This window comes from Ursus maritimus, unplaced genomic scaffold (genome assembly GCF_017311325.1).
Source record: "Ursus maritimus isolate PB19 unplaced genomic scaffold, ASM1731132v1 scaffold_2, whole genome shotgun sequence".
NCBI classification, from domain to species: domain Eukaryota; kingdom Metazoa; phylum Chordata; class Mammalia; order Carnivora; family Ursidae; genus Ursus; species Ursus maritimus.
Window position 1 is genome coordinate 48,139,604 of NW_024424452.1, and position 15,838 is coordinate 48,155,441.

At 50.5% G+C, this 15,838-nt stretch overlaps 1 protein-coding gene across 3 annotated transcripts in view; it reads right to left on the reverse strand.

The window, feature by feature from the left end:
* Window positions 1-2,672: 2,672 nt before the first annotated feature.
* RXRG (retinoid X receptor gamma) overlaps window positions 2,673-15,838 on the reverse strand; it is a 43,937-nt gene continuing 30,771 nt past the window's right edge. For 2 of the 3 annotated variants that reach the window (XM_040635991.1, XM_040635993.1), the window contains 6 exons: window positions 12,368-12,528; window positions 12,121-12,250; window positions 10,513-10,645; window positions 9,198-9,289; window positions 7,846-7,951; window positions 2,673-3,163 (listed from right to left, as the gene is read on the reverse strand). In XM_040635991.1, coding sequence (XP_040491925.1) covers window positions 3,016-3,163; window positions 7,846-7,951; window positions 9,198-9,289; window positions 10,513-10,645; window positions 12,121-12,250; window positions 12,368-12,528 — 770 coding nt within the window. In that variant the 3' untranslated portion in view covers window positions 2,673-3,015. The remainder of the gene's footprint in view (window positions 3,164-7,845; window positions 7,952-9,197; window positions 9,290-10,512; window positions 10,646-12,120; window positions 12,251-12,367; window positions 12,529-15,838) is intronic. The other variant, XM_040635992.1, reaches the window with a different exon arrangement.

The window sequence follows — 15,838 nt, forward strand, 5'->3', positions numbered from 1 at the left end:
TTACAGAATGAATTCTATCTTAGTAAGTTCTTGTGGGGACATCCCATAGTTCCTCCAGAACGTGAGGGGCCTGCTGGCCTCGCCTTGGGGCTTTAGCCAAAATTCTAAAACAACAGGAATTCCCATTTGATTTTCTGTTCCATTAGTGATGCTTTACAGCGAAGTTCCTCAGTCTTAGCACGGTTGACCCTTGGGCCAGAGGCCTCTTTGTTGGGGGGCGGGGGGCTGGCCTGTGCCCTGTCCGTCAGGGTTTGGCAACAGCTCTGGCCTCTACCCACTAGAGCGCCCCAGTTGTGACGACCTCTTCAGACATCACCAAACCTCCCCCGGGGGCAGGCAGAGGCAGAGCAAAATGGTCCCCTGGTGACCCCCACTGCTTAATAGTTTTGGAGCCAGGAAGTGAAATAAAATCATAATCAAATGCCATTTGGTTGGTTTCACTGCATGGGATGAACAGGACGGGTCAAGGCCAAGAAATGTCTACCGTACAAATGCCACCTTTTCAGTCATCCCTGCAAGGGTACAAAGGGCTGTCGTGAGATTGTCTCACTGATTTCCACACTGAGGAAGGCAGGGGACCGTGCCACTGATGCAGTGTAAGCCTGGAGGGTGGGGGGCCACTGGGGGGGGCCGGAGGGCTGAGGAGTGAGAAAGCACAAGTGGGGGAGAGGGCAGAGGCAGAGGGAGAAGCAGACTCCCCGCTGAGCAGGGAGCCTGATGTAGGGCTCGACCCCAGGACCCTGAGATCATGACCTGAGCCGCAGGCAGATGCTTTACCGACTGAGCCACCCCAGTGACCCTAGAAGGTGTGTATTATTATTGACATTTACAAATAAGAAATAAGAGCCACCGAGGTTAAGCGGCTTCCCCCCAACACAGGACTACCAGCGGTAGACCCAGGAGCAGACTCTGGCTGGCTGTGTCCAGAACCCAGCCTCTGTTCACCCGGAGCCTTGGTCCTGGCTCTACGAAAACCCCAGGGAACGCAAGGCTGAGTCCCTTGGTTTTGTTACCTGTGTCGTCAGCCTGGGTGGTGGCTGTCAGGAAACACGAGTCAGCATTGATGGGACCGTGTGTTCTCTCCACGGCTGACGCCTCTTGTTGGGGAGGTGAGCGGAATGAGGAGGGTTTATCTCTGGGGAAGCTTCTTGTAGCTGCTGTGGAGCAGAGCCTTAAGGAAGATTGAACAGCTACTCAGGGGCGCATCTGGGGGTGGAGGGGGATGGGGTCAGGAAGGAGGTGGCCTTTGGGGCCCCAAATGTCATGGACCCAGCCTGGGAAGAGATTTCTACTCCTCTCCGGCCAAGCTCAGTGGGGTTCCATGACAACAGTTCTGGGGGACACGGCCTGATGGATGGGCAGACACCCTGCTGGGCCTTCATCAACTCTGCTCCAGGGATCAAGGATCAGAACAGGACTCTGGCTCCTGTGAATGGTGGGCCATGGTGAGTTCCCCTGGAAGCCACAAGTTACCTGTGAGGCAGCCGAATGTGTCCAGTGAGCTATACTGGCAGAAAGGGGAGGTCAGGGAGCCTACGATTAAGTCTTAGTCTCCCCCGACTCCAGTCGTTTTCATCATGGTTCACGGTAAATGTAGATAAGAAGGGGAAAAAAAACCAACATAATTAAGATTGTAATTCCACTGCTTAATGTCCAAGGCTAAGGGATCCCTAAACTTTCTGCAGGAATAAAACAATTCTTATTTCTCCAAAATCGTATGACCACGGATGGATTTATTTGGACTGAAAAGTTAGCCCTAGGGTCTTATGAAAGGACAAGTTATCGATGGGGAATGAGGTAACTGCCATCCACAGTGCCCTTTAAGAAATTAATTCCAGTTACATGGACCCCAATTCAACAACACACGTTTACTATGCATCTGCTTTGTGCTAGGCCCTAGATCAGGTTCTGATGGTACAGAAAAGGTAAAGAGGACTGCCATGGGCAGTTGTTCACGTTGTACACTGACAACCCTAGGGGACGTCATGTAAATCATAGTATAGATTTGTGGATCCATGAAGTCCTATTCCTGCAGATGGCAGGATGGTGACTCAAAGAAGATGGGCTCTATATTTAGTCTAACTGTGGTATCAGACATAGTCTCTGCCCTCAAGGGGCTCACTGTCCAGTAGACAGTAGGGGTCTAGGACCACCAGGAAATCGTAGGCTAGAAGCTGGGAGAGGTTTTCTCTTTCTGTTTTAAGAACAGGCTATGTAGGGTCAGATAATGATGGAAAACAAATCAGGGGCACTCTGGTCTTCTTGCTAATGTTGCTGGTTAATATCAGAAAATTCCCTTCTTTTGTTACTACTTCCTATCAACTCCCAGGATCCAAGAATCTTCTTCCACCAAGAGAGCATCTTCCCTTGGCCTTAGGCTCAATGGCTCCCCATCAGGACAAGGCTGTTTGTACTCATTATTCTTAGGAGGAAGAAAACAAAAACAAAAACAAAAAACCAAGCAGACTCTGAAAGACAATGTTTCTTCCCAATCTCAGGGTGGGGTGGGGGGGTGCCCTGAGGCAAAGCAGGCTGTGCCCAGTAGACTCAGGGTGCCTGACCCTGGGCTTTACTATTTCAGGACCCCAGCCCCATTCCCCACCCAACAGCTTTCCTCGCCCTGCTGAGAACACTTCCCCACAGCACAATAACACACCCCATGCTCCAAGCAGTGCCAACATCATATATATTATTTTATTATTCGCTCGTTTGGGTTCCATGGCAAGTGAAAAAATAATTTAAACCAATTATATGTACAGAGGCTTGGTTCGTTTTTCCAAGAACTTCCAGAAAGATCCCCAGCCCCTCAGATGGCAAAGAAGAGCTTCTTTTAACATCTGCACAAAACTCCACCTATAAAAATCGCACATGTAGAAAGGTTTCTTTATTGTAAGCATCACATTTTTGGAACAGGAAGGGGTCGGGGTGGGAGGCGGAGGGACGTGTGCTGGGTGGGGGTCCACACACACCTGCCCAGGGGCGGTCCGGGGTGGGGGGCGGCTGCACTGGGGGCATTCAGGTGATCTGCAACGGGGTCTCCAGCATCTCCATGAGGAAGGTGTCGATGGGCGTGTCCCCGATGAGCTTGAAGAAGAACAGGTGCTCCAGGCACTTCAGGCCGATGGAGCGCAGGGCTGGGAGGCGCAGCAGCAGCTTGGCGAACCTGCGGGGAGGCGAGCGGGCGTCAGGGGCCGGACCGGCGGCTCCCGGGCAGCTGTCCCCCCGGCAGCTCGTACGCTCTCCAGCCTGGGGTAGGACAGGGGGCCTGGAAGAGCACGGAGCACGCGGGACGAGCTCCAATCCTAGGAAGCTTCAGCTCTCCCCTCCCTGGCGGACTGTGCGGGCCTCACGCCACACCTCCCGCCCCGGCCCACGGGCGCCTCAGTCACCAGCGCCGTGACCCACTGCACCAGCTGTTGCCGCCACGCGGGCTCGGCTTCTCGGGCTTTCCGTCGGAGGAGGGGGCGATCCGATATGGGTGTCTCTGCCCCTGAGGGGCCTGGTCTGGGTGGGAGACAATACACACACACGTGTGCACGCACACTCACATACTTCCACATGTGTGTGCATGCGACAGAACCCACCACTGTCTCTCTCACACACACACGCCCATATGCACACCCACACGTGCCTGACACTCGTCAACACATACGCACACGTGTACAGTCACACGTACATACCCACACACATTCTCACACGGGTGTGTGTACACGCGCACACACAGCCCCACCACTGTCACACATACACACACACCTGCCTCACACGTGTCATACATACATACCCACAGACTCACAGAAACACACATGTGCACTCACAGTCTTACATGCACACCCTTATACACACCCATACACACCTGCCTCACGCGTGTCACACATACACATGGGCACAGTCACACACACATTCTCATGGGTGCACACACACTCTTACACACCCTCACATACATCGCTTGTGCACACACGTACACACCTATATACACTCACACATTCTCCTGTGCTCTCAGCACCCTTATGCGTGTGCACACTCTCACACATGCACGTGTGCACACTCACACATGGCTCGCCCGCACCCCTCCACACTCCTGCGTAGTTAGGGACCTTGGCTGTGAGGTTCACCACGGGGAGGGAGGCCAGCATGTGAAGAATTCATCTCACATCTGCTCAGGAGACCCCTCCATCGGCCATGTTTTCCATCCTGCTTCAGGGGTCCTTCGTCTCTCAAAATCCTTTTTGCCAAGGAAGCTTATTTTTTAATGTTATTAACAACAACTGGAAGTCAGTAAGTCATAACTTCCAATCAAAGGACAAGGACCAAAAGCACGTTCGCCACTCTGGCCTTAAATCAGAGACTCTGGTCAGGATGGCTCCTCGCTGGGCGTCACAACATTATTCCATGAGTGCGTTTCAAGTTGGAATTTTAAGACTTCTTGAAAATGTGTATATTTCTATATTCGCACCCCATGAAGGCTTAAGGGACCGGGACAATATAAGATAAAATGGCACCATCTAAAAAAGGGAGGCATTACTTCTTCACGTGGAAAAATGAACGGTCTACACCAAGGCCCGCACAACCCTTCAGAGAGTGTCCATGATAAGCCTCTGAGCGCATTTGCAGGACGTCGCCGAGCAGGAAGAGGCAGGCAGATAGAAACGCTGAGCTCCTGGTCCTGCCTCGGCCACGAAAGAGTTTCATGGGATTAGGGGAAGGGAATGGCTTGTCTGCAAAGTCCAAAGTTAGGCTGAGCTGTAACTCTGAAAATGTATTTTATTTCCTCTAAAAATGCCAAAGTTTTAGAATACGTAAGATGCTAAATACACGAGGATACTGCTGTCTTTGCTGACGGCCCTTGATTTAGGAATCGAGACCAGAACCGTGGAAATAAGGACACCCATGAAGAGCCACAGCCCAGGGAGGGCGCCGCGTTCCGCGTGCACGCTGGCGGCCAGAGCTCCCCCGCCCCAGTGCGAGACAATGTGCACCCAGGCTCCCCGTCCTCCTCCTCCTCCTCCTCCTCCAGTTTGATCTCTGCTTTCAGGCTACAGAAAGTATAGCCCTGCAAAGTGTACTTCGGAAGAGTCTCCATGGAGTGGCAGCACTCCACCACTGAGCACTCTCCAGGACCCGGTGCCAGGCTCCCCTTCCACCGTGTTCTGCAAAGTGGAGGTGACCAGCTGTCTGCACACTCACCTACCTGGCTGAGCCACATGACACCCCCGACCCACCTGCTCAGCCTCGGGGTGAGCACCGTCTGTCCAGCTTGCACTGGGTGCGCCCAAGGAACATGCAGCAGGCCCAGCCTCTCCACCCCCTCCCCGCACCCCCAGGTTCTGCCATCGTCCAGCCAACCAGCAGGTAGGCCAGGCCCCTGGCTGGCCCGTTCCTAGGAGAACGGGAAAGTTCCAAAGTTTTGACAGTAATATTTGGTAGAAACAACCTTAATGTTCCACAGGACAACAGCCAAATACACGAGGATACAACCACTCAGTGAAATACTGACAAAATCACAGAAAAGGGTAATTTTCAGTATCTGATAAAGTACCTAAAACAGCTAAGAGAGGAAAACAATACACCAAGCTGTATGATTTCCTCTCTGTAAATACACACTTCTAGGTACACATGCATTGATATACACGGATACTGGAAAAAATGTACCCCCCAAAATTTATGATTCATTTATTACCTACTTTATTTCTTAAACACTTCCCTTATTCCTACAAAAGCATGCTCTGCTTTTATAATAAGGAAAAAGATTGGTTTAGGTTTTTTGGTTTTTTTTTAAAAGATTTTATTTATTTATTTGTCAGAGAGAGAGAGAGTGTGTGCACAAGTAGGGGGAGCAGCAGGCAGAGGGAGAAGGAGACTCCCCACAGAGCAAGGAGACTGATGTGGGGCTTGATCCCAGGACTCCGAGATCACGACCTGAGCCGAAGGCAGATGCTTTACCGACTGAGCCACCCAGGTGTCCCTAGGTTTTTTTTTTTTTAAGAGATAAATAATAGGACCTAGAGCCAATTTGAAGAAAAGGATGAGTATGAGCCTTCTCATTCCTAATGCCCTGCGTGCAATATGTGCTCAAAAAAAACATGCTTAGTACTACCTTCAAGCCAGGAGGTTCAGTAGAAATCATCCAATACCGGGTTTTCAGGTCTCTCCCAACGGCCAGGGCTGGGCTACGGCTGGCAGCCAGCCCTGTCTGTTGGGTAGAGGTCTGTAACCTCACATCTTACAAGTATAGGGGAGACGGCCAGGTGTCCACCCAAATCCACTCTCCCCTTCTTCGCTGGCATACAGCTGCATCCATTCTCCAGACCCCTTGGTGACTCGCTGGGCCATGCAACTGAGTTTCAGCCAATGGCAGAGAGTGAAGAGATGGGGCCTTTCCAAGGCCAGGTCTGCCCAGATAGCCTCACCTCTGTGTCTCTCCCCCTCTTTCCCCTTCCATCATCTGGTTGCAGAGCGGGATGTGGCTCAGGGACACGGTGGAGCCCCAAGAAGGAAAGAGGAGATCCCTGAGTCGTGATGCAGAAGAGAGCCAGCTCTCCGAACGGACTGCCCCCCCCAGGACTGACATGGGAGCAAAACATACATTTCTATCGTGTTCAACTACTGACATTTGGGAGGTCTGTTACCCCAGCTTCGGCTCCCGACCCCTCAAGGTCTGCCTATACATGGTACAAAGGCCTCAAACCCACCCACTTGGAGTTAAATAAAAAACTCCAATAAGAACTGGAGCTCGACTTCTTCTGGACAATTGATACATACCGGCTTAGGATCCAGAAAAAACCGCTTAAACGGAAATTAGACTTCACAGAGGAATGAAAATGATGAGTGAGAATTCAGAGCATGTAATATTAATCCTAAAAACAGAACTATTGTCTTTAAGGCAGCTTTGTCAGTTTCTTTTTCCGGTTTCTGTGAGATTTGAGGATTGCATTCTCTCTACTTACCTAGAGTTAGCAGGGGAGGAAACCTTTGTTCAGCTGTGCTTTGGGGGAAACATTTGAGAAAAGCTTTTTTTTTTTTAACGACTCAGGAACATCTAAATGGGGAGATGACCTTGGAGACCCTCTGACCAATGCTCTTTAGACAAGGAGCCCAGAGCCAGAGCACCACCTTGCCAGATGCCACACAGATGGCCCTGGGGGACAGTGGTCCTGTGTCCTGGCTGCCACGGTCTCTCTGGACCTTCTCACACAGCGGCTTCCAGAGGGCAGAGCAGAAAGCAAGGCAGTCAACCTGGAAAGCCCAAGCTCTTTGAAATCGGACAGACGTGAGTTCACATCCCAGCCCCACTGCCCACCAGCCCCATGATCTCGGCAAGGGCCTTACCCTTTCTGAGCCTCGGTGCCTCGTTAGAGACTAGAGATAATGACACCCACATTCATTTGTTCATTTGCTAGTTCACTCAGCCTTTAAAGCTGTATACTGGGGCACCTGGGTGGCTCAGTCGGTTGGGCTTCAGCTCAGGTCATGGTCTCAGGGTCCTGGGATCAAGCCCGCGTCTGGCTCCCTGCTCACCAGGGAGCCTACTTCTCCCTCTCCTCCCTGCTTGTGCTGTTACTATCGCTCTCTCTCAAATAAACAAATAAAATCTTTAAAACAAACAAACAAATAAATAAAGTTGTCTACTACGGACCAGGGATGGCTTCAGGCTCTGATCCCGGAGTGGGGAACGGCGAACAAGAGGAGACCTCTGGTTTCATGGAGCCAATGTTTTAGCAGCTTTCAGCTTGTCATAAAGATTACGTAACACGTGAAAAGTCTAGACAGTGCCCGCTGCGCGTCTCCGTGTATCCAGGGCAAGAAAGAACCATCGCTGCTGCCATAACTGTTGCAGCACTCCCTCACCTGCCAGGTTGTTCCGGATACTTCTGCTTCGTGTAGGCCTCAAGGGTAGCATAAACCTTCTCTCGCAGAGTCTCTACCTCCGAGGGGTTGGACAGCCCCTTGGCATCTGGAAAAGATGACTGATTTAGCCTCAGGTGACACAGGTCAGGTGGACCCCCATCCACTCAGGCCTCTGCCCCAAGAGTTACTACAGACACACTGGACGGGGAACAACAGTGAAAGAAAGAAAGAAAGTCTACCCAATAGACTCTTGGAACAAAGGTTTAAAAATGCCGTTTATAGCCAAAGGCACCCACTACTGACTCCAAGGAGGAGTTTTATTTTATCCGGTCATTCTAGAAATATGACATTCGCACATTTACTGAGTGCCTACTATGTGCTAAGCACGGACTGAATGACGAGATGGGGTACAAAAACCAGTTCCACTCACGTGTCGCCTCAAATCACTACCCGCCTAGTTCACGAGTGGAGGCATGGGCATGAATCACCATGTCATTCTGAGCAGTCACCTTTCTTGACCCACAGCAGTATCGGACGAAGCTGATCACTTCCACCTTCTCGAAAAACATTTCTTCCCTGGGCCTCCAGGACACCCTCTTCTGCTTCTCTCCCTGCCTCTCCCTGCCCTGTCTCAGGCTCCCCTGATGGCTCTTCCTTTGCTCCCCAACCCCTACGTGAGGGCACGCCCCAGTGCCCAGCCCCCAGCCCCCTTCTCTGCCCAACCTGTACTGACCCCCATGTGAGCTCACACCTGCTCAGAGCGCCCGAGTGCCAGGTAGAGGCTGACAGCTCTCAAACACACGTCTCCGGTCCTGACTTCTCCTCTGAACCCCAGACTCATAAACAAGACCTTCCAGGCCAGCTACTCTTGGATGTCTACTATCCACCTGAGATGGGAATGCACAAGACGAAGTCCTAAGTCTTAGGACCCCCATCTCAGCAAATAAAACTCCGTCTTTCCAATTACTCAGGAAAACGGCACAAAACACCCTGCGAATTACACTTAATACTTCTCTTTCACACACTATCTCTAATCCATCAGCAAACCCCACTGCCTTTGCCTCAACCTATATGCAGAATCTGACCGCTTTTTACCATCTCCTTCACCATGACCGTGGGTGCTTCTCTCCTCTCTCGTCTCCCCCACCTGCCCCCAAACATGCACATTCCACGCCCATTCGAGACGCTTTCAAGATGGCACTAGGAGTAGAAATCACAAAGAATCGGCTCCCCGCCCTCGCCAAGGTCAGGATCCTCAGCCCTGCCTTGTCTGTCTCAGCTGAGCCAAAGGACCGGGGAACGTGCGAGCCTGGAGGCCGAGCACAGAGGAGAGGGAAGCACTGCACAGTCACCTGGGTTAAACAGCACGATGGCTCGCAGGCACCCCAGCTCCGACTTGTCCATCTGCATGTCTTTCATTTTGGAGACCAGCTCAGTCAGGACCCTGTTCACAGGAAACAAGAGGCGATGAGAAAACCATGAGTCCCAGGCCAAGGACTGAAACAATGAATGCAACCAAGACTTCTTACGTACCCACCCCACTTCTCAGACGATGCGTCAGGTACTAGGGGCACAGAGATCAAAAGGCTGCAGTCCCTGATCTCCAGGAGCTCACAGTTTCAGAGAAGAAACAGACACGGAAACAATAGGTAGCAACATAAAGCCGACAACTGCCAGGGGCCAAGACCAAGGGAACACCCAGGGGGAAGTAGGGGGAGCACCAGACACTCTGCCGGGGAAGGCTGGGAAGGCAGCCTAGAGGACTTAGAAATGCAATAGGCAAAGCAGGGCAAGCGTGCGGCGTGTCTGGAGGAAGACGGCAGAGGGCAGACTCCAGAGACAGGGCGGAAATCTCCAGGGACCAGGAAGAGGGCTGAGTCAGCCAAAACCACATTGGTCTCTGTGTGGAATGTGCAGCGGGAAAGGGCAGAGAGGGAGTAGAGACATCTTGCGTGGACATGCACGTGGCCTGGAAGATCATTTTTCATGGAAGTGGAAAGGGGCCATGGGGCCCTGGCGCTAGACAGAGAGGCTATTTTCAGCCCTAGCCTCCTCTTTACCAGCTCTCCATCCCTTCGTCCCAAGTCATTCACCCCTACTCTTTTCATTCATCTCTTTTAATCACATGCCTTCATTTTCCCTTCACACCACTTAAGGCAGAGAATGACAGACAGAGGCTGCTGTTGTCTGACCCAGGTTGGTCTGCTGCTGCTGCAGACCTTCCCCAGAGCTCCTGCTACAGAGTCCAGCAAAAACCTCAGCTCATCTCTCCTGCCTGCTAAAGTCAGATCCCGGCTGCTTGTCTCCATCGAGGCCCCCCAGGATAAGCAGTTCAACCTCCCCACCCCGAACCTCCTAGGTAATGTGCGTGATCCAGTGTCTCCTTTGGAGACCTTGAGAGATAACAGGTTCTCCCTTCTGCCCAGCAGCTCTGCTGGTCCCTGACGGGCTCCATCGCGTCGTTTCAAACGTTCTTGTAATCCACCTGTCATTCCCCAGGGATCTGTTCTTGTGTGTGTCATGGTCTCTGCTTCTTGCCCTATGCGGCTGTTTGGGTGGTCCATCTTGCATCCCAGCACTACCCCCAGGCCCCACACTCACATGCGCGCACGCGCGCACGCGCGCGCACACACACACACACGAGCACCGGAAGCAGAATAGAGCCACCTGTCGAAGATGGAGCCGACCCCGGCACTGTGGGCACTGCTCCGGTGGACGTGTAAGCCCGTGGCCAGGAGAATGCCATCCTGCACGGAGACGGAGCGGTGGGAGAAGGAGGCAATCAGCAGCTCATTCCACCCTGCAGGGAGAAGGAGGAGGCCGTGAGGGAAAACTGACCGCATTCTTGCTTCACTGATGGTCATCCAAGGCATGTACTGTGACCCACAAGGAACAAAAGCAGAATCAGAAATGCAGGGAGTTTAAAAACCATCTCCCAACAACACAGCTGATTAGTGAAGAAACAGGGTAAGACAGGGGTCCCCTGACTCATGGCCCTGCACATCCCCCACCGTCTCCCTAGTACAGCTCAGAATGGCAGCTTGAAGATAAGGACTCTTTGCCTCCAGTCGACACCTATGGACTGAACATGTGACAGGTCACAGTCAACATGTTAGCTGCCATGGTGGATAAAGGGAAGGAGTATACCTTGCAGCCTCCGCCCCCAGGACCTGACAACCCAGCTTTATCTCTTTGGTGTTGTCTGGCAGCCCCCAGCGCAGCGCAGGGCTTTCAGTCAACACTCAGGGACTGCTCACTATCTAGTGGGGATGAAATGAGGGTCTGGCTCCCAACGCTTAGCCAGTCTTCACGAAATCTCCCTGCTGGTCCGGTGACTGAGAGGGGCTGTGGCACATGTCACCTGCACAATGTCCCAGAAATGGAAGCCAAGACAGAATACAGCACACAGAACCCTAGCGTAGGAAGGGACCCTGAAATGAACCTGAGCAAACAATCTTTGGAGGCGCCTGGGTGGCACAGCGGTTAAGCGCCTGCCTTCGGCTCAGGGCGTGATCCCGGCGTTCTGGGATCGAGCCCCACATCAGGCTCCTCTGCTATGAGCCTGCTTCTTCCTCTCCCACTCCCCCTGCTTGTGTCCCCTCTCTCGCTGGCTGTCTCTATCTCTGTCAAATAAATAAAATCTTAAAAAAAAAAAAAACAATCTTTGGCTTCTCTTATCTCATCTGTGAAATGGGCATCCCCCTATTTCCCAATAGCCTAATAATAAGGAGGCATTGCTTTAGACTGTCCTCCATCAAATTGACCTGTCTTTGAAAATTAAACACAAATTATAAAACCATGGTAAAATTTGCATGGAAAAAGAGTCTTGCCCTCCAATAACAATGTTTCATTTGGGAATAAAAGTTGTGGGAGGGGGCGCCTGGGTGGCAGAGCGGTTGGGCGTCTGCCTTCGGCTCAGGGCGTGATCCCAGCGTTCTGGGATCGAGCCCCACATCAGGCTCCTCCGCTGGGAGCCTGCTTCTTCCTCTCCCACTACCCCTGCCTGTGTTCCTTCTCTCGCTGGCTGTCTCCATCTCTGTCGAATAAATAAAAAATTAAAAATTAAAAAAAAAAAAGTGGGAGAGGACCACCCAAATGAAAGAGCCTGTAATTAATGTAAAAAGAATAACCCTGAATAGGGTTATCCTGTCATCACCGTGGCACACAGCTTAGATGGGTCACACTTGGCTGACTTGACTTAGGCTCCCAAGGGTAATTTCAAAATGGCAGCCCAAGTGATTGTCCCAAGAAAAAACAAACCCCGATGTCCTTTACCTGCCCGGAGGAGAATGACCTGGTCCTCCAAGGTGAGGTCAGAGAAGTGGGGGATGCGCTTGGCCCATTCAACAAGAGTGAAAAGCTGCTTGTCAGCAGCATGGCATATGTTGGTGACAGGGTCATTCGTCTAAAAAAAAGGAACCAAATCACTGTGAGCAGCAGATTCCAGGACTCTAGTATGCCCCTTTCCCATCTTCAGCCCCGCCAAGAAGTGGGAGGTGGATGGAGGTCTAAGACCACATACCGAGTTCTCCATGTTCATATCACCATAGGATTCTGTCTTTGGTTCAACAGCAAGTTCAGCTTCTAGAATCCGCTCCACAGGCATATCTTCATGGCCGCTACTGGCGCATTCTGCCTCGCTCTCGGCCCGCTCCCGGCTCCTCTGCCTTTCTTCCTGCACAGCTGGTACACAGGAAGACGAGCGGATGTCACCACATGCCCAGGACAACTGTGGGAAAGCGAGTTACCTACCGGAGCTTGTGACACTTCATCTGTAAAATGGGCATCCTCACGGTCCTGGATCAGAGATGTCGTGATGTTGACCGACGAAACAAAGCGAGCAAAGTGATTTGGGTACGCACGAGTACAACTGTGGGTTCTTTAGTCCGCATCCTTCCCCGTTCATTGTGGTGACCAGTCTAAGAGGTTTCACTTCAAATTTTGATAACCTCCGATCCTGCCCTCTCTTTTAATGAGCACTTTCTCCTTGGTCTCTCCAGGGGGCTGTCCTGCGCTTTACCTCTAGCTTCTCCCTCTAATGGACTGTGGGCACGCGATGGTTAACAGCAAGCGCTTTACTTCGAGAACTCCCTCTGTCAGATCCTATGCATCACGCTTGGCATTCACGTCCCATTAGGTCTGCCCCGAGTGCACCAGCCTGAACACAACATCACCTGATCCGACTTGTCAGGGAAGATCTTCAGGGAGCCATGAGGGTATTTAGTAAGTGAAGAGGTGGAGGAATGTCACCTAGGTGACATTTCAGAGTCAGCGGCTGATTTTGGGGGTGGGGAAGGGTACCCAGGCAGAGGTGTGGGCTGGCATGATCGTTGCCTCCCCACACGTACGATTTTCACCAAAGTTCATTCTAACCCTCAGAACCCTAAGGGTCTGTGCACGAGGATGTCAGGCAGACCCCCTTCCCAATTCTGTCCTCTCTGTTGACAAACATTCTCTGTTGGGTTAGTTTCCATCATCTAGAAAGCTGTGGTTTCCATCTTCCCATTCCCAGCATTGAGGAGCAAAATTCAATATTGGTATATATATATATATAGTATTTTTAATATATTTTATATATATAATATATATGCCTCCTTTATATATAATATACATAATATATAATATATAACATAATATATATAATATATAATATATATATATATATTAATCCCAAGAATCAAGAAAACAATCCTCTAAGCAGGTGGCAAATCTGGAACTTGAGGGGATAACGAGGCACAAAGGCTGCCGAATGAACTGGAACCAGAGGCTGGGCATCCAGTTTGTCACACAGGTGATGTCAGTGACCTGTCAAGGTAGGTCAGAGAAGGGTATGCCTGCAAAATCACGACTCACATGCCAAGGTCTCCAGTAGAGACATCCGAAGACCCCTCAAGATGAGAATGATACTCAGTGGTTGGGACGGAGGGAGAGAGGGTAGGAAGGAAGGAGTAGAAGGAGACGGGGAATAAAGAGAATAAAGCAGGGCAGTGACACAAAGAAGAAACAGAAGGGAGAGAGAATAGAGGAATTAGGGAAGAGGAGAGCAAAAGTCATGCACTTTGCAGTCCAAGAAGTCTTTTTCAAAATGGGCTCTACCACTTCCTAGCTAAAGGACATCGGACATATGACTCAGCCCGCTCAGCCTCAGTTTCCCTAATGTGAAGTGGGGATTACCACACTCGAGTGAGGTTGTTTGGGGAGGAGTAAGTGAAATAATTATGAAAAGTTCCCAAAAGGTAGTTTTCCCTTCCCTTTGTCTCTGTGCTCCTGGACTTCTGCCTGGTCCTCTCTCCATCCCCCCTTTGGACCTCTTCCTCCCTCTCCTTGTTTCTCTTCTTCCCTCATCCTTCCTTCCTGTCCACACTGTTAGTCTTCACCCCCTGACAGCATACAGACACTGCCATATGTATTTTTATTATCAGCTGGATTGACTGGTTAAAGTTGAGTGCTTCTTGTATTAATTGTTTTAACGTAGGTTAATAGGCTTCTATTTGTCTTGATTTTAAAAGATGGGAAAAAGCAAACTAAGTTAAGTTTCCTTTATGGTCCTCAATCGATTTCTTCTACAGATTTGTAACATGGAGGGAGAATAACCTTCAAGCTTCAAAGAAAATAACCTTGGCTTCCGGGAGTTAGTTTCTAATTCCAATCTTGCCATTAATCGAGTGATCCTTTGCTATTCTCCTCTCCTTTTTGTGCCATAAATCTTATTGCCATAGAAGAGGTGTCATGTATCTGTTGCTGGGAGAAATCTTCTTTGTGGCAGACATTATCCAGGGGACCCTGGCTGATCTAAATTAGTACCAAACTCGGGGCCCCTGGGTGGCTCAGTTAAGTGTCTGCCTTCGGCTCGAGTCATGATCTCTGGGTCCTGGGCTTGGGTCATGATCTCTGGGTCCTGGGATTGAGCCCCGTGTCGGACTCCCTGCTCAGCGGGGAGTCTGCTTCTTCCTCTCCTGTGCTCTCTCTCTTAAATAAATAAATAAATAAATAAATAAATAAATAAATAAATAAAATCGTACCAAACTCCTGCCTTCTAACAGGATTTTATCCATTATCCCAACATACATTTATTGCACGTGCACTATAATAGCCAAAATTTATGGAGTGTTTTTTCTCTGTGTCAGGAATTATACTCAACACTTTACATAGATTATACTTCGTTGACTCCCCACAATAACCCTCTCAAGTACTATGAGCCACAGAGTAGTTACGTAACCTGCCAGAGGTCACAGAGCTAAGAAAAAATGGAGCCAACATGTAGACCCAGGCTGACAGTCTTCTAAACCCACCCCTCAGCCCTCTGGACCACCTTCCAGGTTCTGGGCTGGTCGTGCTAATAAAGGCCACACAGGGCTCAAGAGGGATGTCAAACACTGCCCGTGAATTACCTCAAAAATAGTCCAGTATCTAAATACCCAAACCTAGAAATCATGGAAATAGACTTCCCCAAGACCCCAGAGGGTTATTTGGTAGCCTGGAAGCCAGAAGGTCTCGGTCCTATATGAGCTCTGCCCTTAGCTTGCTAGGTAAGCTTAGTCAAGTCCCTAGGCTCTCAGGACCTTTGTTTCTTTGTTTAGGAAACGAATGTGTCACATCAGAGAACAGCAAATGTCCATTCCAGCTTCACCACTATGAAGGGTCCTGGCCCCTGGCTCCCGGCAGATACATTCTGAGCCCATCCCCACGTCCCCCCTTTTCTATCTGTTCAACTCTTCCAGAAATGTCAATTGAATAGTTTCTCTCAGTTAACTGTTCCCAAATTTTGTTATTCTTGTCCTCAAGGCAGTGTCCAACCTGAGCTCCCGATTCTGTAAATCGAGGTCAGAAATGAGAGCAGTGAAGGAAAGGCTGCCGAGCAGCCTTCTAAAAGTGGCCCTTCCTATAGTGAGACCGGGGCCCTATTTGTCCCTTTGCCTTCTCTTCGTCAGGGTAGATAGTACCAATTCCTTTCAAAATTTCTCTAAGAGGCCCTTTCCCTTCTGAATTTTTA